Source organism: Maylandia zebra, linkage group LG5 (genome assembly GCF_041146795.1).
Source record: "Maylandia zebra isolate NMK-2024a linkage group LG5, Mzebra_GT3a, whole genome shotgun sequence".
Lineage (NCBI taxonomy): Eukaryota > Metazoa > Chordata > Actinopteri > Cichliformes > Cichlidae > Maylandia > Maylandia zebra.
The window spans coordinates 31,452,925-31,477,415 of record NC_135171.1 but is presented as its reverse complement, the minus strand read 5'-3'; the positions used below and the strand labels follow the sequence as shown (position 1 = coordinate 31,477,415).

General features: G+C 38.9%; 2 protein-coding genes across 9 annotated transcripts in view; one reads left to right on the top strand and one right to left on the bottom strand.

Moving 5' to 3' along the window:
* The window catches only part of cenpp (centromere protein P), a 111,177-nt gene that overhangs the window by 80,147 nt on the left and 6,539 nt on the right, over positions 1-24,491 (top strand). The gene's annotated exons all lie outside the window — the stretch shown is intronic.
* Positions 1,367-24,343, bottom strand: ecm2 (extracellular matrix protein 2, female organ and adipocyte specific). 6 transcript variants are annotated; one of them, XM_024802399.2, is made up of 12 exons: positions 24,133-24,343; positions 17,558-17,695; positions 16,632-16,778; positions 12,419-12,607; positions 9,307-10,386; positions 8,323-8,438; positions 7,574-7,709; positions 6,826-6,983; positions 5,492-5,631; positions 5,271-5,383; positions 4,520-4,733; positions 1,367-3,039 (listed from the first exon to the last, which is right to left on the bottom strand). In XM_024802399.2, the coding sequence occupies exons 2-12, from the start codon at positions 17,691-17,693 to the stop codon at positions 2,871-2,873; spliced, it is 2,598 nt and encodes an 865-aa protein (XP_024658167.2). In that variant the 5' UTR covers positions 17,694-17,695; positions 24,133-24,343; the 3' UTR covers positions 1,367-2,870. The 6 variants fall into 6 exon arrangements, with proteins under 6 accessions (XP_024658167.2, XP_076740318.1, XP_076740319.1 ...); XM_076884203.1 differs by lacking the exon at positions 24,133-24,343 and adding an exon at positions 18,364-18,463; XM_076884204.1 differs by lacking the exon at positions 24,133-24,343 and adding an exon at positions 18,364-18,463 and having other exon boundaries at positions 9,307-10,347.

The following is a 24,491-nucleotide window of genomic DNA, read 5'->3' as shown; positions in this document are numbered from 1 at the left end:
TGAATTCTGGGATCAACATTAAAGAATCTGGCATAACTTTCACTCAGAGAATTGATGCACACTGGATATTTTCACTTTTTATGACCATTATCCGTAAAACCTAAAGATGGCTGTATAGAAAAATTCCAGCAGATCAGCAGTTTCATAAACACTCCGATCAGCCTGTGTGGCACCAACAACCATGCCTCAGTCAGACTCACTTACATCACCTTTCTTCACCATTGTGATGCTCAGTTTGAACTCCAGCAGGTCTTCGTTACCATGTCCTTATGCCTGGTTCCATACATTTGTACCATGTGACTGGCTGATTACATGTTTGCGTTAATGAGCAGTTGAATGGTGTGCCTAACAAATTGGCTGCTGAGTGTAAGTATCTCAGTTTTGACCAGTGAACAAAAGCATCATAGTCACAGTTTCTTTCATGTGTCTCACAAATACAAGGTTGCAAAGTTGGGGATACACTGTTATTCACAAAAAAACAAAAACACTGCTTCATTTTCCTTTTAATTTCATTTTTTTCCATTTTTATATCACAGAAATCAGATGAATTGAGTTCCACCTCCGTACTGATCTTTTGTGCCTGATAAAATGTCTGAGTACATGGGAATGACTTTACAGTTTACTTTTTCAGTTACATCTCCTCATCCTGAGGAGCATGGATGAGGTCACATGACTAATGAGTATATGATTGCTCACTCACGTGTTTGATATGCAAGACTGATGAACAGAGCAGCTGTTTATGTTGGCAGAGGAGAACTCCCTCAGGAAAAACTTTCATCTCAGCTTTAGTTCAAGGGAGGAAAGTTTTCCAGCTCCAGGTTCAGTCAGATGACAACTGCCGGCATCTAGAAAACTGACCACACATTTGTGATTCTTTGTTTTATTGCTTTTATTCATTCAAATTAATTTTAGTCCCCATATAATTATCTAATATTTTCAGGTTTTTTACCATTAAAGAAGCTGTGGTTTTATGCTCCTCACAGTTTAGGTTTTTTTCTGTTTCAATCATCCTTTCGATGTCTGTGACTGAAGTAAATGATCCTAAACCTCAGGCTTGTAGAGGAAAATATTATGAATTGGTTGGCTTTTCAGCTCTGTTAATTGCAGCTTTCAGTAAATATGTATTACATATAGCTAAAAGACATGTAATGGAAGGTTAACTAAATTTTTTTTCTTATTCTGTAAAAGTCATCATGGCTCCACTTTTTCCCTGAAGCCCAAGCTGTTAATTTGATAACATGAATATACTCCTAAATGTCCTGGACAGGCAGGCTGTGTAAATGATCAGGGGATCCAGTGCAATATAATCTAACTTATTTGGGTGTGTGAGGGTACTAGGTTTAGGCAGACTTCACTCAGACAGGAATGGTAACTTAAAGTTTATTTTTTCCGTGCATCATAACATTGTGCTAAACTGTAAAATATACTCACCAACTTCATATAATTTAAGCATGTTGGCCAGCCAAGAGCAAATGAAAGGATATAATCTTCAAATATATCTTAAATTTGTGGGGAAAAAAATTAAAAATCTAAAGTAAATTGTTGAGTGTTTTGGACCTCTAGTGAGAGCTTTTCAAAGCAACGTTAGGGTAGAACGAGCCTTTCATGTACACAGTGGTAATACATTATATTACAATTTGCACAGCTTGAAAGCTGATGCACAGTAAAAGAGTTTAAATTATCTAAAAGTCTTGTGTGTTTCTGTCTGGGAAAGAAGAAGATTCAGTTAAAAGAAAACACAGAAGTACAAATTTACAGTAAGAAAAATAAGATATTTTCATGCAGCAGTATTAAAGTCAGAAATGTTTGGCCATAATCTCCATAAGTTCTTTAGCATACTCTGCTCCTACCTGGGATTAAATAAACCCATGTTAAGACACATACTATATAAAGCAGGATAAGAAGAAATAGAAGTTAACCCAGATACAGATGCAGTCATAACTTTGTAATGAATTGTGAATTCATTGTGAATTCTTTTAACCACAAAGTGAAGTGAAACAGTTGCTGTGCAGGATATACCATAACAAAAGCTCAATATCACATATGATGCATTCATCTTGATGATGCTGAATTGTAAATCATAACACATGCAATAGCAAGACTCCCACCTAATTTTTGCATCAAACATAAATCAGACTTAACTACAATTGAGGAGGTCACTGCCCTGTCCATTCACGTAAGCAAGATAAAGATAAAATGTTGAGGAACAGGCATGTCATTACATCTCATCTCGATCTGTTTGAGGAATTGGCTCCAGCAGCACTTGGTTTAACACAATCATCTTAGGGGATGTGTCACGTGTGAGCTTTCCATGTCAGGGTTTTTATGAAAACAGGCAGTGGAAGAATTGCTGCTGAGAAATGAAACATGAAGGTGCTGAGGTTGTTAAAAATAATGCGCTGTGCTTGCAGTCGCACTTCATAGAATTCTTTCCATTTCTTTATTAGGATTTTCATTTTACTGTGAATTCCTTCCCTTTTACACAGTGATCCACAGCGGCGACCCTCTAGAGGGACCAGCCAAAAGTAGAAGAAGATTTTCTGAGAGTGGACAGATGTGTTCTGTCACTTTCACACCAGTTTAAGGCCAAGTGACAGAGCAGGACAGCTTACCAGATACCAAACCATGTGTTTGGTCTAAAGTTGTAGAAAATGTTCAAATAGCATCTTACCATACAACAGTAACCATGTTTGAATGTGTGTCAGATTTTGACATCAGACTAATGCGTTTTCTAGTAATTTTTTAGGTTTATTCGTATTATATTATTTGTATGATATTAGTAACAGAAAAAAATGATGAAAGGAGATTTTGTCTTCTTTTGGCAGATTAAAGTCCACTGTCTCTCAGTTTTTTATTTTGTTTATGTGTGTTCACTTGGTTTTCTGGGGTTTTAAGACCACACTTGATGCAGATCTTACACATGAAAAGGCCATTGGTGAGATTTTTTGTGGGTCGATGTAGTTGTTTTCCAATCTTACAGCCACCAAGGTGGAGTCCCCGCTGCGGTTTGGGTCACAGATGGCTTCATCAGGAATACTCCTTGAAGACATAGCATGAGAATATAGATTCATGTTTATTCCCTATAGCTGAAACAAACTTTTTTCCATTATGTGTTAACTGGCAGATAATGGAGTACTGATCTGTGCCCAAGTATATTTTTGCATATATGCTCCCTCTGGGAAACATGTCGTTTTAATGTACAATTCACTGATATGCAGAAGATACACGGTTACAGAGTTCATTAATCACCAAAACTATTAATACACAGACATTAATATTTAGTTAATATAATGAGTATATAAGACCAACACTACTAATTACTTTTCACTTCATGTTGCATTTACTGGAAATCGTCTTTTGTTTTCTTTGTGTAGTTAAACATGTTCCAAAAGAAGAAAATACTCACTTAGCATTTTCTAAGAAGAAATTTAACATATACATTTCTAGTCCGTTTTCAAGGTTTTAAACTTTTGTGCATATTTATTCATTTTTAGGGTTTTTTTGTGTATTTATTGCACCACATATGTTAGAATGGTTAGCAATATTTCCTTCAAGTCTGATTGTAATTTCCCACCTGCAGTGTTAGCGTTCTTGCCAATAAAGACAGACCAAAGTGCAGTGTTTAAATTGGTCATTTCAAATAAAACACACTGCCACGACCTGGACTGTGTGCACGGCGCAAGAAACCTGTGAGTGCATAATGAGGTGATTCAGTGAGACTCCTAGGTGGAACTATGAATCAACTTGTTTTGTTTCTTGTCGTCAAGACAACTCTCCATCCAGTGAACTTTCAGTATAATATTGTTTGGCAGTCTGTGTTGAATGAGTCAGTCATCTGGTCCGACTCATGTCTGTCATAGGAGCTTTGTTGTTGGTCTTAAATGACTTTGTGGTTCTGTGTTTAATCACCTGTTTTTTCCTGACTCCTTTTCTTACTTAAATTAGTTTTTTGAGATCATCAATCACTAACTTATTTTTTTCTGTAACTAAATAAATCAGTAATCATTTCTGGTCATCATATTAAAGTCGGAGCAAATCATGCAAATCATTATTACACCATCAGTCTTAATTTTAATTATTAGTTACGCCATTGTACCAATCAAGTCAATAGTAATAATTTTTCTCTACTGTCTTGGAAGTTTGTGCAAAGCATTTGATTTGGGGAAAAAACCCATAAACAAATAACATGTAAAAATTAGCAAAGTGATATTACATTTTTGAAATTCTTCTTATTTTATAACTGATCCGTAATGGACTGGAGAGTTTCAAATATAGAGAGCTGTTAAGAGGTGTCTTCTATAAGCCTCATTTATGCTCCCATTTTATAATTAGCTAGTGCAGACATATAACAGTACAATTCTGCCTGTAACAGTACGCCCAGTGCCAAAAAATGTTCTCAACATAAACAAATTACGAGTAAGATAGTCTCATGTGTGTCAAGGAAGTAACTGTTTAAAAAGTTTGCATATTAGAACATTCAGAATTAATGCATGTGTATTTATGAATAGTGCTTTCTTACCTGATCATGTTATTGTCGAGTCTGAGGAAGTGTAAGTTGGTCATTTCGTTGATGCCAGATGGCACAACAACCAGCTGGTTGTGGTCCAAACACAGTTCTACCAGGGAGTGGTAGGCCCCAAAGAACGACTCGGGTTCAGTCCCTTCTCCATCCAGTTTGTTGTAGGAGAGGTAGAGGTACTCTAAACCAGGTTGCATGTGGGCAAAAACGTAACCTGTGGAGGTATTTAAAGAAAATAATTTACCTTGTACAATAATTTAACTCTACCTGTACAAGTCTTAATAAGTGTTAACGGCAGCTCACCTTAAACTACACAGCAAATCATTAAGTCATTCTAAAGTAGTCTGTTAACTTTGATCATGTTATTTATTTATTTAGTTATGTATATATTTATTGTTTTGTTTGTTTATGGGTAATAAACGATGGGTAATAAAAAGATCAAAATAAATACATTTTGACCGCTTCCAGTACCCATACATCAGAAAGAGCATAACAAAACCCAAACCTCTGATGTTGCTTGTGCATTGCTTTCTCAGTGTTGGAGAAACTGACCTAAGTAAGCTAGCACTTACCACTTATGTATTATAGGAGTTAATTTTCTAAAAAACTTAGATCAATCATCAGCCTAATCCATTTAAAGTTATTATTGTTTAAAAAATAAAACATTGAATAGGAAGGTTTTGTGTCAGTCCGCTAACTTTAAGAAGGTAACATTTATTAGCCAGATAATCCTTTAACCAGTCACACCTACCAGGTATCCTCTCAATATTGTTTCCCAAGAGCACCAAGTGAACTAGAGATCTTGGTAGATATGAAGGAACCATGTAAAGCTTATTATATGAAAGGTCAATGGACTCCAAATTTCTGCAGAGAAGGTAACAGTATGAAAACAATTACTAACAGTAAGAGACCATGAAAATTACAGCTAAAGTAACACTACTGTGGGGGTAAAAGCCTCTCTTTCTGTCAGACCTGTGGTTGATCCATGCCAGTGGAGCAATCCTGGTCTCCTCCAGTTTGTTGTGTCTTAAAGAAACTATGTTCAGATTGCTGGTCTGATTGAAAACGGTCTCTGAGATTTCTTCAATAAGGTTGTTCTCCAAATAGAGTTCCTAAAAGATGGAAAAACATAAAACAAAATATTTGTCAACATGAGCGTCATAATAGAAACTATTTATGAGGAAGTGGGATCCAATGTTGCCGTGAGTTCCTAATTTCACATGCAATTAGTGTAAATATGTTTCCTGGATGGTTTTTGTTCAGAGATCTTGGCAGATGGGTTTGTTGTTCTTCCTGACTTTGTTTAAGGCTGTAAATGCATAATTCATGCCAAAGCTGTGTTTGTGTTTTTTCAGCCTAATTAGTAAAATGAGAAGGCAGGCAGGAGTGTGACCACCACGCATAACCTTTAATTATAATCATTAACTCTTCACTATTCAAAAGCCAAAGTCTCTCACAAAACTTGGAACCCTGAATATTTAGCAGAGAAACATGTTAATGATAGACTGTACTCTGGTTCTGGATGAACAACAATCAGAGGGTTTGGATTTGCAGAGAGAGTAAGTAAAACCTTTCCAGTGTCATAAAATGAAGTAGGTTTACAGCAGCATTGTGCCGCTGGTGTTCTGCATTGTTTGTGGTTAGCCAAAGGCCATAATTGCTCGGGTGAAATGGTTTCCCACAGGTAGAAGCAGAAATTAAACATCAGACCCAAAAAGAAAATTTTGCTACTTCAGCAAAAAGTAAATTCAGCTACTCTGACAATGTGAAAGAAAAATTGATCAACTATGTAATAGGTTGGTTTATTGAAAGCTGTGTATATTTATTTTCTTTGCCAGCTGCAGTTCAAAAAGGCTTATGAGCTGATTAAAGCTTCCATATTCTAGTTTAACAGTGTGCACAGATTATAGAATTACATGTGAACATTAAGGTCTATCACCTCACAAATTCTATGAAAAAACGTATCAATATATTAAAGATTGGATGGGTGATTGAATATTTTTGGCAATATTGTGTATAAGTTGAGAGGCATCACATATAATTCACCTCTCTGCAGTTTGCATTTCCAGTTTTCTTCTGTCTCCAAATATCATTCACATAGGTTAGAGTTTCAATATAGCTGCGAGCATTTGGCTGCCAAGTTTGTTTTTATAGATCCCAATGTTTGGAACTTATGTAAGCCTATTTTATCTCAAATATGAGGCCCGGGGGTCTTTTAAATAAGTCAAAAAAATGTGGCCAAGGATGTATCCCAGTGTGAGGAATGAGAGATAGTCAGAGTCAAGGAAACAGATATTGTTTCATACCAGCAATGACTTGGGAAGGCCTTGTGGTACAGTACGGAAATGGTTTCTCCCCAGTCTGAGGTAGGAAAGCTGGATTAGGGGAGCGAAGGCCAGAGGATCTACATTCCCCTCACTCAGCAGATTTCCTTCCAGCTCCAGAATAACCAGGCTGCTCAAATCTTAAAGATTAAAAAAAAGATAAACTTGTGATGAATAGTGTGTTTAGAAGTGAATAACCATACATAGGATCTAACTTTCTTTTGGTCTGTGAGCTGTGCAATCCATGAAGTAACCAATTTATATTTTGAATTTTAAAACAATGAATGGTTGTTTGTAACCAGACGCAATATAGGAGACAGACATGGGAATATTGAATGGGAATCTATGGAAGAATCCTGCCGCAGCAAAGATTCTACTAGAAATATAACTCTAATAAAGTCTCATAAAACTTTATTTTAGGGCAAACTTTTGTGTTTTTCATCAGATTTGACTAATTCCATACATGCAGCTTTATGCTTATTTGATGAATAAAATTAATGTAAATTAAGATCATATTTATATTTATAGCTGCCCAAATAAGTGCTCAGGGATGCCTGTTGATTCTGGAAGTCCTACAGGCCATGTAATTGATGAGGTCAAACTATAAGGCGATTTCATATCAATTCCATTCAGTTTTATTTAGATAGTGCCAAATCAATGTCTGTGGTACTTTGACTTCTTGGACAGAGAAACACCAGCTGGATGTCATTAAAGGATGTGATAGCAGTACCCTGGAAGCTGTTTTCATCTATCCCTCTCAATCTGTTTTCATTGATCTTCAGCTCCTGCAGGGTTGGGGGAAGGTCAGATGGCACAACGTCTAAAAGGTTTCCATCCAAATACAGACGTGTTAGCTTCTTCAGACCCTGAAACACACACACGCAGGTATAAGTACTGGAAAGTAAAAATAGGCTGCCACCAAGTTATTATCCTTGTTGTTATTATTATTATTATTATAGAAATACATGTTTGTTTTCCTTCTCTGAATTTGTAGTTAATTTTTTTTTCATTTAATGTTGTTTCCACATTTGTCACATTTATTAATAAAATGCAACATGTTTAGATGATTACTTTTTTCACATTTGGATATTTTCCATTGGTCTGTTTGGTTTTTTTTCCTGCTGCTTCTCCTCGTCTAAATGTCAGGCGCAGTAGTCTAAGCAGATACGCAGACCTCCTCCTTCCTTTCCACCTCTTTGGTATTTACATATTTTACAGATGTTTTTAGGTTTAGTAGGACATTCACTTTCCTTCTCATAAAAAAAAAAATTGCTAAAAATCTTACCAAGTCTTAAAGATTTTGTTATTATGTTACACCTTTCTTTCTCCGTGGAGTTGATGATATTACACTGAAGATGGCCATATGTCTTTGCACACCCACCTTTAAACTTTATTACTTGAACCATTGTTATATTTCTGGCAGATGATTTTTTTTAAAAAGCTTGGGCTTCAGTCGTTTTCAGTTTTATTATGACTTACTTTGAAGGCTTTAGCATCAATGCCAGCAGAAGTAAGTTTGTTTTTCTTCAGGTTGATCCACTCCAGGTTAGGGATTCCATTAAAGGCATCTGCTGGGATGCGGCTGATGCTGTTGCCTACAGGTCAGAGCAAGTTCAGTTAATATTGACAACAGGATTTCTCCAATTGTAGTTTGTTTCTGTGTGCTTTCTTAATTGGAGTCTTAGTTTCTAAATCCCTTCCCCAGGCTGGTAAGTGATACTAATTTGGCAAACTAAAAGTTTTTTCCAGCTTCTCACTTGTAGGTGGCAGTTGTAATGCCTTTCTCTTGTTAAACTTCAGATTTTTAGCAGCTTTAGATGATCGATGTTAATAATGCAAGTCTGCTTTTTCCAAACCTTGCAGCGCATTAGTTGTTTGTTTGGTAAAAGATGCTGCTGTTTTGACTGTAAAAAGATTGTACGCGATTGTTGTCCAGCAGTGTTCATGTCACAAGGCTAAGACAACATATACACGATGACAACTTTATGCTTTAAGTCTGGGTTGGGCCGACACTGACTATGATAAAGTAAGCAAAGGGAAGCACACTGGGTAACTGAATCAAAATACAGTAACATGTTACAATGAAAATATTATGAACATTCAAAAAAGTTCACCTTAAAAAAGTTCATGAATATTTAAATTAGGCTACAGGTTGCTCGTTGTCCAATATGCAAGGTCACTGATTAAACACTGCATTCAACTGCAACAGTACAAATCCTCTGCAATCATTAGCCTAATGCGAGTATTATCAGTTTTATATTTCTCTTACTGTTAAAAAAAAAAAAAAAAAAAGGCTAAGAAGCTTCATCTGAGTTGTGGGTTGACATAATATTGAAGCTTCCTTTTTAAGTGTTTCACTTGTATTTGTATAACTCTACTGATAATATACATCCTTCTGAAATCCTCAGATTGTTTTGAGGGTTTGTTTTCTTTAATGACTCTGTGTCTCCGGTGTTGACTTACCCTCCAGACTGAGGGATTTCAGCTCAGGAATGGCCAGAGGAGGGAAGTGTGTGAGTTTGGCATCCTCACATGTGGCAGTAACGTCAGAGATGTCACAGCCTGGAGGAAGGCCTCCTCTGTTTACAACTATGATCTCCCTATCCTCCCCTTCTTCCGTCTCTTTGGTTTCTACCTGTTCCTCCTCTGTAGCAACTGGAGGTCTTGGAATCGGAGCAGGAAGGAGGTCTGGTTCCTCAGGTTCTTCAGGCTCTTTTGGAAGCATTTGAAACACATCTCCTCTCAGCCACACCTCCTCCTCCTGCTCCTCCTTTTCTTCCTCGCGCCTCTCGTTCTCTTCCTCGCGCCTCTCGATCTCTTCCTCGTACCTCTCGTTCTCTTCCTCGCGCCTCTCGTTCTCTTCCTCGCGCCTCTCGTTCTCTTCCTCGCGCCTCTCGATCTCTTCCTCGTACCTCTCGATCTCTTCCTCGTACCTCTCGATCTCTTCCTCGCGCCTCTCGATCTCTTCCTCGCGCCTCTCGATCTCTTCCTCGCGCCTCTCGATCTCTTCCTCGCGCCTCTCGTTCTCTTCCTCGTGCCTCTCGATCTCTTCCTCGTACCTCTCGTTCTCTTCCTCGTGCCGCTCTTTCTCCTTTTCAACTAAATCCAAAAGTTCTTCCCTCAGCATCTCCTCCTGCTTTTTCCTTTCCTCCTCTAGCTTCCTTTCCCTCTCTCTTGCTTCTCTCTCTGCTTCCTCCTTCTGTCTCCTATCTTCCTCTTCCTCCTGCCTTCTCTTTTGCTCCTCATCTACCTGCCTGCTCCACTCCTCCAGTTCCTTTTCTTCCTGCAGCCTCAGTGCCTCCTCCTCCTGCTTTCTCATCTCCTCAGCTATCTTTCTCTGTTTCTCCTCCTGCTCTTTCCTTTGCTTCCTTCTCTTTCTTCTCGCTTCCTCCTTCTTCTTCACGCGTTCTTCCTCCTCACGATGCTGCTCTGCCTCCCTCCAGAGGATTTTCTGGATCTCCTCTTGGGTCAGTGGAGTCACGACATCACTGGGGTCATTGGGAACTGGGGAGTCACCAGAAATGTCAAGGCTGAGGTCAGGTTCTGGGGGGGGGGTTATGGTGGTGAGGGACACCCCATCAAGGGGTAGGAGGAAAAGGGACAGGAAGGAAAAGAGGAGTGAAGAAAAAAAAAGTTTGAGATACAGACAGAGAGAAAGATGAAGAAGTAGAGCGGAAAAATAAAGAAACTGCAATAAAAGAGAGGAAACAGGATGGAGATTGAGGTTGGTGGGGACAGACAGGCATGGTGATAGGTGGACAGACAGACAGCAGATGGACAAACAGACGGCTGTGTGTTAGTGCTGTGAACAAACAGCCATCTACATTCTTTCAGACCAGCTTGTTAAAGCTACAGAGCAGACTGCTGCTGTAGACCAGTCTGGACCAAATCCCACTAAGACCACTAAGACATATGATCACAGTCAGATAAAGTCAGTTGTTGTGGTGTTTGCTGCTACTGGTGCATTCTGGTCCTAAATCTGAATATGAATTATAGACTTGTTTTCATAAACATACATCCATATGAGAATGTTTGTGTGTCTCATGTTTTTGTTAAGTCATGAAAATGAGAGAAGTTACAAGACAGTTTCATTTTGTAAAAGGCTAATCAAATTTGGCCTAAGAATTGGTTGGTTATATTTAACAATGGATCAGTTCCTCATCAAAATATCTGTACCACCTGATGTTGGCCTTGTTGACAGTGTTTGTGGCTGTTATTTATCTTTTGAGTCCAATTTTGTATTCAATTTCAAACATTTGTGGGGAATCAAATTAGCTCAGACTGCCTAAATACTTCTGATTAGGCATCTCCTAAGTTTATAGTTGGTTAGTTGGTTTCTGTAAATTTTCTGTTCAAATCTATAAAATGTCTTGTAGAAGCAGAAGCAATGGATACATTTTATAAAACATACAGTTTGTCATCTTATAAGAATCAAAAACATCATGCAGCAAAATACTGTTCCTGATTTAGACCAACTTTAGCTCACTTGTCCAACACTTGTGCTGTTTTATAGTCAAAAAGTTTGTGTTAACAAGATCATTTAGTAAATATAAAATCAAAGAGACAAACTTACATCTGAGGTTTTTCAGTGAGTTTGGGAATAACTATAATTGGACTTTTGTTCTGGCTATAAAACAGCTTCCTTCCCAGTAAACTTTATACATACAACAGAAGGTGCACGTGTACAGGTAGAGGAACACACCTTTTCTATGACCTTCAAGTCATAGAAAAGAGGTTTTCTTCTGCTGTATTTCTGTACATATGCACTCAATGTGGCATGCAAAAATATGAGCAACGAAAAAATAGTGTAAGTTCAGCTATTTTTCCCCATAATTCTTAGAAGGTTTTAAAGACAAGTTTCCCATTTACAACAAAGGATGCACATGCATGCAGAGGTAGAAAATTATTTGCCCCAACATTAGCAACTCAAAAAATTACAGTGTAAAAATATATTTACATTTAACAATTATGTTCTCATTGCCAAAGGTTTTTACTACAGGCCTGCTGAGTCTTTCCCACAAATATTTTTTTACAATTTGTTTTCTGCCTCCAGCATCTCCACAGATCTCCCAGTAATATGACTCAGCATCTCATCTTTAAACCTCATATTAGTCCCACATTCATTCGTCTTTGTTCTGATGATCTGAATTGACAGTAAAGCAAAATTAATCCCAGACATGTTGAACAACAGATGTTATGTCCCAATATACAAACATGCTAAAACTCTCACAACATGAATGTCCACGCATCCAAAATGTGCATACCACATTTTTAAAGCCATGATGAAACAGGAAGCAACATGCTGAGGCCTCAGAGATGGAAATTATTCAGCACCAAGGAAATGTTTCGATTCCGTTCAGAACTGATGTAATGAACAATTTACACGAGTTTCATTTTAACAAAGGAGACGTCTACTGACTCATAAGATAGTAGCAGATAGAACATCTTGAAATGTGGATTATTGATTGATTGAGTTACTCTAGTAGGTCCCCTTTAGGTTTTGAGGGGACTTTGGTGTTAATATCTGTTGCCTCTGAATGTTGTACCATGGCTGTGTCACATGTTGTGTTTCTACCTGGCTCCATGCAGACAGGGCAGCACTCGCCCGCAGGGGTGAAGGGGAAATGACAGTGTATTTCGGGACAGGTGCTCTCATCACAAACCACCCGCCCTCCGGTACACAGACAAGTCACACAGGGCTTTGGGGACCAGACGGCTTGGTCAAACATGGTCAGACCCTGGTACACACACTGGCCCTGCTTACCTGAAACAACACAGAGACAGTAATGTCAGGAGTAATTAATTGAAATCAAACTATGAAATGTTTATATTATCTAGAAGCATTAGTACATTTAACATTAGCAAATAATGTCTGAAAAACATTAAGACCTGGCAGTGTACCCATAAGGACACACACTATGGGCAAGAACATGACTGCTACTGTAGTATATTGGCGTTTGACATCTGCAGTGAGCACACACAGTCATAAAACACTATGAAACATCTGCAGCCTCACCATCGTGGGTACATGGTAAGATTTCTGGTTTTCTGCACAACAACTGTGCAAATGCTGAAAGTATAATTAGCATTGAAACAACTGGACATAATTACAAAGCCTGCAAGCAGTCACTCAACACAATCAAACAAGCAGTGGGTGACACTTTGTTACATAGTGGTAAATGAGAAGAAGAACCAAATGTGGTTTCTTTTCATTCAGATACCAAACATTTTCACTGTGAATCATGTCTTAATAACAGAAACACTTTGGATCATGGAGTGCTGCTTAGAGATTACACTATTTTACTTCATATTGAAAGAGTTTCCCAGCCTCTGCCCTGTTGTAGTTTTGTTTGCTAAATAAGAGAACCGTTCTAGTAAAAAGTGCCACCAGAAAATTCAAGGAAGTTACTCATGAAAATCTAAAATGACTTGCCCTTCAAGATTATATTCCTGTGTTTGTCTAAACCCCTACTTGATCTTTCACATTAGCCAAGTGGGACAGGTGGTGAGGCCAAACAGTGGCCTTTATAATGTGCTGTTTACTGGCACACTGTAGCACAATTCAGGGAGTTTCCACTGTATGTTCTTCTTTAGATGCCTCGGGACATTACAGGAAAACTTGTTACCTGTGGAGAAACTACTGGATCACAGCTGTAAATCCAGGTGTCATCAGCAGTGGGGAGCCTCTGTGTGAAAATTAAGTCAGTTTGGAAGAGAAGTGTATGTTTTCTGCAAATTTGACATTGAGATTTAGAGACTTAAAAGTGCAAAACAAGACTTCCAGGAGCACTGCTGCACAAGAAGTTGACTTTAAAGCAAACATCAGCCATTTTTGGTGGGGTGATTCAAGGAACTTTTTGACCGCATTAGTTTTACAGGATGGTGGCCCCATATTGTTTGGGGAGTGAATGGGGCATCTGTCTGACTTGCAGTAACCTGTAGAGGCGCAAAAATCTAATCAGCACCTTATGTTGTGACTGTTTTCTGGCTCTGGTGCTAGAAGCTGACATCCCCATTCCTAATCTCATCAACAAACCTCTGATTGACCAATTTAGTTTTCAAACAAAGGAACTTATTTTCACTGAACACAGAACCACAACAAATTGAGTCACTGAACAGTCACTGAGCAGTGATTTAAGATTTAGAGCCAGACACAACTTTATCCTGGACCCTTTTCATGCTCCTCAGCAGCAGCAGGCCTGCTGCAATAATTGCTGTGTGTGTCTAGTCGAATCTAAAGCCTGTACTTTACCATAAAAAACAGACAAAGCATTTCTACTCCTCCCTTTGAATTAACTTCACCTTTCAACATGAGACCGAGGACAAGACAAGGCTATGCCTGGCAGTGAGTCAGTATAAAAGACTGTAAACCACTATGATACAGCAGGAAGAGCCTCTTTTTTTTTTGTCTGTTAGCTCTGTCTGTCATCTATCCTTTCTAATGGTATGCTCTTTGTTACGTCTATAGGAACACAGGTAGTTAAGAGGCTCAGGTTATTTCTCTTAAATACGGTCTCCCTAATATCTTTGTCCTTTTAACAGTGAGCAGTGAGACTGTCACCCTGTCATCTCAGTTCGAGCACACATACTTTAGAGCTTTTCTCTTTAAAACTTTGTCTCTGTGTCACTGTTCTCTACATTGCTCAGTAAATTGCAGGTTTTTGATTAAATAGCATGGTTAGCTTGGTAAGCACTGTGATATGGCACTATCCTATACCATTCAGAGCATATTATTTGTTGTTTTTATCACCAGTAGCACAATTAGTGGACAACAGTTAAAAACAATACAAGTTTTTATAATATTATAATATATGACACATAAATATAACAGAAACACTTCTTTGGTCTTGGAGTCACCTGGTTGTAATATCTGACTAAGCATTTTCCTGCACACCTCCTCAGTGAGGTGTTTTCAGCATGTCCAACTGGGAAGAGGCCGCAGGGCAGTCCAGGACATGCTGGGAAGAGGGAGCTTGCTGCATTTCGGCATAAGGCCCCATTACACCCACTGCTGTCATCCTTGCAAAAGGCGGTGCAATCCAAAAGTGATGTTACATCCACTGACATGAGCCATGCTTTAGTGTTGTTTCAGCTTGGCCAGGTTGAAGGCACGAGTGTATGATGGTGTCATTTTTACTTTTACTTGGTATATCAGTGCAGAAGCTCAGAGATTTCCTGATTATACTGAGGGAGATGGTGCAGCAGTTTGAAAAGATGAGTTTCTTGAAAAAGCTTTGAAAAACTCCATGATCACTTTGTTTCTTGCTTCTACAACTTCGATTGTTATGCGGACACTGGTGCTGAGGTTTTATCTGAGTTTTATGAGAGTCCTACTGTTCAGAAGAATGCTGCGAGAAGTCTGGTGCACCCTAAGCCCTCATGATGGTTGGATTTCCTTTGCTATAGCCCTTATAATTTGCTGGGCCAGATAGACAAAAATCCATAACGACTGCTGCAATTTACAGAGATTCAGCCTAATCTCTGTAAACAGTTAGTTATACTCTGTTTTTAGTCAGTGTTCTGTTGACCAGTCATGTATAAGAACGCTTTGGTGGAACTGAGGTACACTGCAAACTTTAAAACGTTTGCTGCTACACACAGACGATAAATGATCAGACCAGCCGATGTCTTCTCAGATTACTGTTAACCTTAGCCTAATTTTGAAAAGGTCGCCGGCGACCTGGTGAATGTAAATAGATTAAGATAAAGTAAATGCTCCCTGTGTAAAATATAAAAAATGCATAACTCAAAGTCCTTCTTTCCAGTTTTTCTGCCCTTGACCACTTAATACAGTCACATGACTTGGAATTATACTTTGAACACTTGTGAATTATAAATGGGGCCTCAATCTGAGTAAATCTGTTGAAAAAGCAAGGTAAGGAAGCAAAGTAAGGGGACCTTGAAAATATAAATACATCCAAAATTAACACTTACACTAAAATGCTGTGACTTCTGGTCAGAGGTCTTTCATTTCCCCAGTCTTCAGTGGAAAGTCCACTGGTTTGATGAGCCGCTTCTTGCTACTGTAAACTGCAGTCTGACTGTTGCTGTTACATTACAGTCACTTAAACAGAGACTTGTTCTTACACCCAAAACAACAGCAAAAAAAAGAATTGGAAAAATCCTTGTAGCTTCCAACAAAAGCTTGCTGCCGCTACCTTCCCTTCTAATTACATAATGCTGACTTTAGTGTGTTAAACTGAAGGTTTTCCACATGGCTTTGAGGTTATTCTTTGGAGCCTTTGTCCCCATCTCTGTGTGCGATGTTTCAGGGCTACTTCTCTGACGAGCTCTTTTCCCACAGATGTTTTTCCCTTCTGTTCATTTTGGAATGTGATGATTTGTCATTAAATTGCGGTGCTGTAAAAGCCGGCAGCTTCGTTATGAGAACAGGATGGAGCTTCTGAGCTGAACTGTTGTTTGACTGGACTCATACATGCAGCTTCTCTAAATCTGGATGTTTTTTTACTGTATCACTTAAGATTTTATTACCTATTATTTATTTGTGAATCTTTTGGGATATGTTAAAAAAATAACTTCCTTCTTCTGTGTTAATAAGTCCACTTTGGTTCTAATTGCTGCATCTAATCTATCTCCTACTGGAAATGTGAATAATTTTAAAGGTTTTTTTTTTTATCACTGTACACTGTGTTGTGATATTTGTTAGTAAAGTTGATTAGTCCATCCACACCCTATGTGTGAATCGACTAATCTATGTAACAGTAACCCTACGTTACTGTTATATTATTGGTCACATAAACATGGATTAGCAGAGTTGTCTCACTGACCTGGGATGACGTTGTAGGTGGCGTGCTGTTCTTGGATGTTCTTATAGGGTTGTAGGAGAAGAGCATTTCCTTCTACAGGCACCACTGGGATGCTGGGACCAGGAACCAGTCTGATCTTCAGAGGTCTAGTTCTAGCCCGGCCAAAACCTGCAACCACTGGTCATATTAATGTGCATCTTTCTAGGAACATGGGGATGTTTTTGGTTGTTTTGACACTGTCATTTAACCTAAACTTGTTTCCCAGTGAGTTTATTACTTGAGACTGACTGAAAGCTAAATGTTCCCTTCTGTGTTTGTGAGGGATTTTTTTGTAAATAGGTTTTTGCATCAGCAAACAGCAGTTTTCACACAAGAACCTTAGACCTTGCCCTTCACTGGTTTTTGGGATAATATGACTGTAGCACATAGCAGGAAACAGCCCAACTTCAGAAACATTATCACTACATGAAATGCTCTGTGTGCCTGATTAGTGGAAACAAGACACATGATGTCCATTTCCTAGAAGTGGATGCACCATGAGTCCGGCACTGACGTGTTAAAGATAGTTTAATGCCCAAACACACTACATGTGACATTTTATCTTTCTCACCAGCACCCCTGCCAAGAAATTTCTAGAAAGATCCAGGGCTCAAGTACATGATTCAGAGCATGAAGACCAAACTCCACTCCTGTCAACTCTACTATCACTTCAGAACCTTTGAGATCACCCATTACATTTTCAGCACAACAGCTCTAATTGTAACTGTTGCTATAACTGTTGCTAAAACCACCTTATCTATTCTCGGTGCCTTTTCGCTTTTAATGAAACTAGGCTTTCTCTACCTCCCTCAAATCTTTTTGATACGGTAAAAAAAAAATCTCTGTACTGGTCAATTAAGCATTAAACTGAAAAAAAAAAATTACCCTGAATGGAAAAAAAGTCTCACCTTGTCCATCCTTCCTCCTCCTCCTCACTCTAAGAATCTCACCATTCTGGTTTCGTGGTCGGTTTCTGGCCTCAGCATCAGGGATGGTCAAGGCCACCAGCAGCCACAGACTGGCCACCACCAGCCACCACCTCATCCCTATAGAGCAGCACAGACTAGGTTCAGGAGGAGGTTGCTACACAGTACTTTTCCCCTTTTAATAAGATCTAACTATCAATAAACATGCTTTTTATCATGACAGCGTGAAAATAAACAGTGTTAAATAAGTAAATAAAAGGACATTTTTCCACACAAAGAAAGGTTGTTGTTTTTTTTTTACTAAAAAAAAACATCACAAATACAAACAGCTGCAAAGTTTTGCATACATGTTGTTATAAACTTAGTTTAATCCCAAAGAGAATGGATTTAATACTCAGTCCACCTAGTTAAAGGAATACACTGAAGACAAATAAATAATATAAAACTGTAAATTCTTCAGGGTTTAAGATGTCCAAGTTTTGAAAGCAACATGAGACCTTTGTTTCATATTCTTCTGCATCTCCCTCTACACCCATTTTCTTTTATCTTTCCACTTTTCAGCTACATATGAGTTAGAAAAATTATAAAAGGTCTAAAAAAACCCCTCCCTTTTTTTAAGATTTCTTTTTGGTTTTAGTATTTTTCCTATTTTAAATCATCTTTTTAATGCTTGATCATTTAAATTCTTACTTCCTGCAGCTGGTAAAGTAACTGAAGTAAAGCAGATAGATTCATGTTTACCTCTAACTTCAGAAAAATAGACAACACAAAAAGAGAGAGGATTTTACCTGCAGCAGTTCTCAGTAAAGAGCTGTCAGCACTGCTTCTGTCCCTCATATAGCTCTCGGCTGGGGTCCTAATGGCTGGTTCCATGTATGTGTGTAATGACTAGTCTATAAACAGCAGTCCTGTCATTATTAAAGCATAGAGATCTGAGGCTAAAACACACCTTCGCACACCTGATAGTTTGTTTTTCTGTCTGATTCCCCCTCTGAATGGAGCAGATTTAAGCAATTCTCTGTATCATATGAGCCTCTGATTTCTGTCCAGATAGACAACTTGTTTTCCGTACTCAGTCAATAAATGCCAGGGAACTATTTTATTTAGAACTGATTTGTCATTGCTCTGAGCTTTTTAATTTTAGATCTCGGCACGTTTCAGTTATGAGAAACCAGAAAATTCCTCATCTGGTGTAGTTACAATCAGACTTGTATGCATCATCTGTTTTTGGTACATTTCTGTGTCTGTTTTGTTTCAGTGTATTAATTTTACATGTTTTCAGCAGAAAGGTTTCCACATGTAGCGCCTCCATTTTGGTCAAAATAAACACCAGGTGAACTTTTCGTATATTCAACCAAAAGCCTGAATCATGTGTCAGGTCCTCATAATGTCCTTAAACCTTTAATTCAAAAGAAAACAGAAATTATCCACAAAAACTGTAATAAAGCTCTGGGCTCAGATCACTTCTGAGCCTGATTATTACAGTTTTTAGACCAGTCCACATGGCTGATATTAGATTTAATTAAAAAAGAAAAAAGGTTTGCTGCAATCCATCTCCAATTTGAGGACTAATAACACTGACCAAAACATTTACCATATGTGGCTCACATTCAAAGTACTGTTAAAATCAGCTGGAAACAGTTTCCTCTGTTTGTATTTTAAGGACAAATAAAATGCACTTTAAAAAAATGCTACATAAACACTACAAATCTGTATGGAGCAAACTGTGGTACAAGTGAAACCGGTTCATACACGCAGACCTTTGTGTTCCCATTTGACTTAATGTTTTTGTTTAAGATGACAAGTTATAGTTACTAGGGGTGCAACGATATTCGTATCGATATTGAACCGTTCGATACAGTGCTTTCGGTTCGGTACGCATATGTATCGAACAATACAACATTTGTAATTTATTTTATCAATTTTCCTTCTGACGATGCTGTCTGTGTTGAGCGCTCAGTGAATCTGTGTTCGACTACTCCGCCTAGGCTGCACTGTCGAGCGCAGATCCACTGAGCACTCAACACAGACAGCATAGTCAGAAGGAAGAGCGCAGGGCAAGCTAGCGAGACAGAAGTTAAGCTCTGCTTGCAACAAGCAAATTGAACCTCATTCAGATCTGGCGTTTGGAATTATTTTGGTTTTCATGTGACGTATGACCCTGAAGGTAAGCGAGTCATGGACTAAAGTAAAACAGTATGTTGGATGTGCCATGCAATGCTCAATTACATTGGTGTGAACTAGTGTGTTAGTGCAGTTAGCTCGTTAACGTGTTGGCCGTCTAGCCCCATGCACGGGGCGATCGGCGGTAGCTCGTTAACGGAGATTTGCCGTGTTGTGGCGTTAAGGTCATTTCAACGAGATTAACCTGAAAGCACTAGTGAGAACACAACGAATATGACTGCACATTTACGCCGACATCATCCTAGTGCAAAGACAAAAACAACAAGCATGCTACTAACTTTAGCCGAGTCATTTAGACAGCTGTTAGCACATGATTCTCCTTATGCTGCTGAGAATATAGCCCAGAAGAAGCGGATAGTATAGCTTTTATTTTGGAAAGAGCCATTTCTCTGTAATAAACTCTCTTTTCCAAAGATGAGTGATTCCTCAATCAGATACAGGGCTTGCAATATCGCTAGCCCGACGTCCCGGAGCTAGCGATTTTTTCAGTCTGGCTACCAAAATCTATCTCTGCCCTGCCCGTCGGCCTATCGTAGGAAGGAAAAATATATGTCAATGCTTTTGCATTCTTTCAGAAATATAGCTGGGTAATTATGTCATTGGCATCGGTGAGCCACTGTCAATATGTGACATATTGAAGTCGCGTTTGAATTTGCGCTTGTTTTTTTGCTTTCACTTTGCAATCGTGCGAACTGTGTATAGAGAGCGACAGCACTGATCTGTGAGTGATGATAATTTGTGCACCAATTCCTCTGACATCGTCTTATCAATCGTTAGCTTACTATGCAAACATGACAAGTGAAATCTCCCGCAGCTTAAACATGTGAGAGGTTGGTCGCGCAGAGAATCGCTGAGCTTATGTGAGTGAGCGTGTAAAAGCATTTCAGTTCTGCTGAGCCAAATAAGACAGGTCAGGGTGAAGAAGTGACAGCCAAAGAAAAGCTTACCACAAAACGGAGAAGTTATGACAAATCAGACTATAAGGCAAAAAGAAAGTGCAGCTTTATGGTTTCATGGACAAAAGAATTTCTTTGGCTGCAATATGATGAGCTAAATAACCAGGGCTGCACATAAGTGGTCCGCAGGTGCGCATTCGCTGTCAAAATAAAAAACACGCACAAGGGTTAGGGTTAAATTTAAAAACTGTACTTTTGAGTTAAAATATATATTTATAATTTTAATAAATGACAAATTAAAAATGCATGAACATTTTTTTGTATCGAAAAAATATCGAACCGTGACACCAAAGTATCGAACCGAACCGAACCGTGAATTTTGTGTATCGTTGCACCCCTAATAGTTACCCGTCTGAACTTTGGTGAGCAGTTTTATTTCCAATTACCAGTTACCAGAAGGGTCAGTGTGCATCACTGCCACCCTCTGGGCTGGAGTAATGTTAAAGCTGATTGGCTGTGGTGATATTTGTCAGATTTATCTGCATATGAGAGACATTATGTATTTCTTTAACAGTTATGAGAGACACCCAAGAGTTTATACTTTAGAAGGAAAGTGGAGTTTCAGATATTTGTCATTTATGGTGAGGTGTGGTGTGTTGCATCTATGCCACGTTTTGCAAACATATGTACAATTTGGACATTTTAATTAAAAGGAATCATGAAGGCTATTATTGCACTCATGGCTACTTATATTCAAGTGCTTGTTTGCACAAATAATTGTCAGTCACAAGGCAGAACGTCAGTCATATAGGCCTGCTGACGTTCAAACTGAGGATCAGAATGAGGGGAAAAGGTGATTTAAGTGACTTTGAATGTGGCATAATTGCTGGTGTCAGATAGGATGGTCACATTATCTCCAAAAATGCTGATCTAATTAAATTTTCCTGCATAATCATCTCTAAGAGCAGAAAATCAAGGGTGAAATTCACACAGGCTTGCCAAGATAGGACAAAAAAGAAAATTTGTAGCAGAAATCTGAGTTACGATTTCTGCTACAACATTCAGGTGGACGTTAAAATTTGGCGTTAACAGCCTGATAGCATGGATCCATCTTGCCTCATATCAACGGTTCAGGCTGGTGGAGGTGCTGTAAGGGTGTGGGGGATAAACAGCTTATATGCGATGTTAAGGGATGGACATGTTGACCACAGATAACCCAGGTTCTGATGGCTGCTCCAGCAGGATAATACACCATCAAAGCTCAAATAATCTCCAACAGGTTTCTTGAACATGACAGTGAGAGTATGTGTTATGTCTTATGATGGAACATAATTGGTGGGAAAGTTAAAGCTTCAAAACATGCCTTTAAATCTTAGTTCATTTGTTATTTTTGCGATATTAGATAATGAATTTTAACCACTGTTAAAAACTACATCTCCCATGAAGTTTCACTGAAAATCACACATGTGTCACAGTTAGAGGCTATTCTGATCCCCTACATACGCCCTCCCTCTTTTAATCATTCACATTTCCTTTAGGATGGAGTAAAACTTTAGTCTGCAGCTCCACGGACTGGAGGTCTGATCACATTCAGTTCCGAGACCCTCCCACCTCACATCAGCCCTCACCAATAGGAAACCAGGATTCAATGGGAAACAAAGAGCGAGAGAGACCAATGTGAGCTGAGACAGGAGAAAGAAAACAGGAGGGAGGGGAAAGAGATGGAAAATGTTCAGCAGTTCAGTTTCTGGATGAGCAGGCTCAGATGGAGAGACTTCCAATATGAGCAGCAGAGGATAAAAATAACCAGGAGTCTGTGTGTTTATGGATTAATGGAAGCCAGGCGGTGTTTAAAGCTTGAGCTTTGGTCCACTGCTCTTTGCTTTCCGAAAACATTCCACTGGATTTGGAGAAATCACCCAAACTAACTGAAGTTGAATTGTATTGACTTTTTATTACAAATATTTTATGCAAACTACTTTCTGCTTATTGTACCGGCAACTTCCTTAAGACAGCTCTAAACATTGGTGTCACATCTCAGTAACATGATCTGCAAAACCCCACTTATAGCCAACAAATGTATGTTTATTCAAACTAAGATTATTAGTCTGAAATAACCGATGCTTGTTTGACATCCAAAACCTGACTTGCCACCACTTATAGCTCATTGAAAACAAACATATTTGTGTTTTTATGTTGACCAGTTACAGGGTTTTTTTTCCTGCAGAGACTAATTTTTATGACTTCCAAAGATCCAAAGGAAAATCTCCCTGTCATCCTTCCCGTTTTTTGTTTGTTTTTTGTTTGTTTTTTCAAACCAATTTAATTGTTTGGGGTTTCGTTGACTCAAACATTAGAGACATTTGTTTATGAAATGGTCATAAATAGCTTACTCTCATGCTTAGTCAGCCAACCAAAAGCCCATTCTAAGCCTCATATTTAATATAAAATGTCAGCAAAGCTTGAAAAATCCTTATTTTAGTTTCTCATGTCTCCCATTGCCTCCTGGAAATATTGAGTCTCTATAAAATATGTATATATCATAAATGTCTGACACAAAAGCAGCAGATGCTCACCGAGCTTCTGACATTTAAATGCACCGACAAGGATGAAGCAAAGTATTTATTTACGGAGCTCTTGCAGTCTTTTGCAATCAGAGGAGTCACCCCCTGGTGGACATGAGAAATAATGCAGATTTAAGGCATTTTAAACTTTGATGTCATCTTTTACACAGTAGTACAAACTATCGTCTGCGGCTCTGACAGTGCCTGCACATGTTGGTTTGTCCAGTTCATTTCCTTCGAGTGGACGCGGCAGTAATGGCTGTGTTTGTTGCGATGTAATCTCACATCGTTTTGACTAATCACAATCACCAGCCTCTAAGTGTTGTATTTAGTGTGACGAATTTTGTTCCAGGAAATCTTCTGCAAAGTTGGCATCACCCAATGGAAAACACATTAAACCAGAGAGAAATGCATATCTGTAGCAGCACAGTGGGAGCAAGCAAACGGGGCCTTGACAGACCAAACTAACCTCAAACAACAAGGAGAAAAACTGACTAGCAAAGACTTCACGCCCACAACTTCAGACGATGAGCAGCATGATCTGTTTATTCCAACCAGCATAACACAGGAGTCGTTCATTGCTTCCTGTGTTACTAGGAGACACAAGCGTAAACCAGGTTTTCCTCTGTGATCCACATGGATATCAAGCCCATGTCGTGGAAGCTGTTTTGCTCAGTAATTAAGTGATTTACAGAGAATTTCTTGCATTACTTTGATAATTAGTGAGTTATTATTGTAACCAGTGTTTATGCTCAACCTGAAAAAAGTTAATTTATCACGCTACAAATCTCCAAGTGTTCTCCAGCAATGAAACAACTGTTTACAAACCCAAGTACAACAGACGGACAGACGGACAGGCAGAGACTTAGAGAGGGGAGGAGCTGAGGACAGACAGACATTAGCGCTACATTACCAGCAGTTCGAAGGCGGCTGCAGGACTTTAGGCCAATTTCTTCCAGCCTCTTTCCTCCTCCTCTGGTTCAGCAGGAACTCCAGGAGAGGTGTGTGTGTGTCGCTGTGTGATGACACTTAAAGTTTGCATGTGTCTCCAGGCGCAGAGATGTAGAGTAGAGCAGAGCAGGGTAATAAGTCTGCAAAGGAAAGCCAGGATTTGTACAGCAGCTGGAACAAAAAGTGAGCGAGTGAGAGAGAGAGTAACAAACAGACAGAGAGAGAGGGAGAGAGAGTGAGACAGGTCTGTCTTCCTGTATGTGTGAGGATGCTGCCAACATGCTGCAGGATATTGGAGCAAAACGATCGGCGGTGATGTCT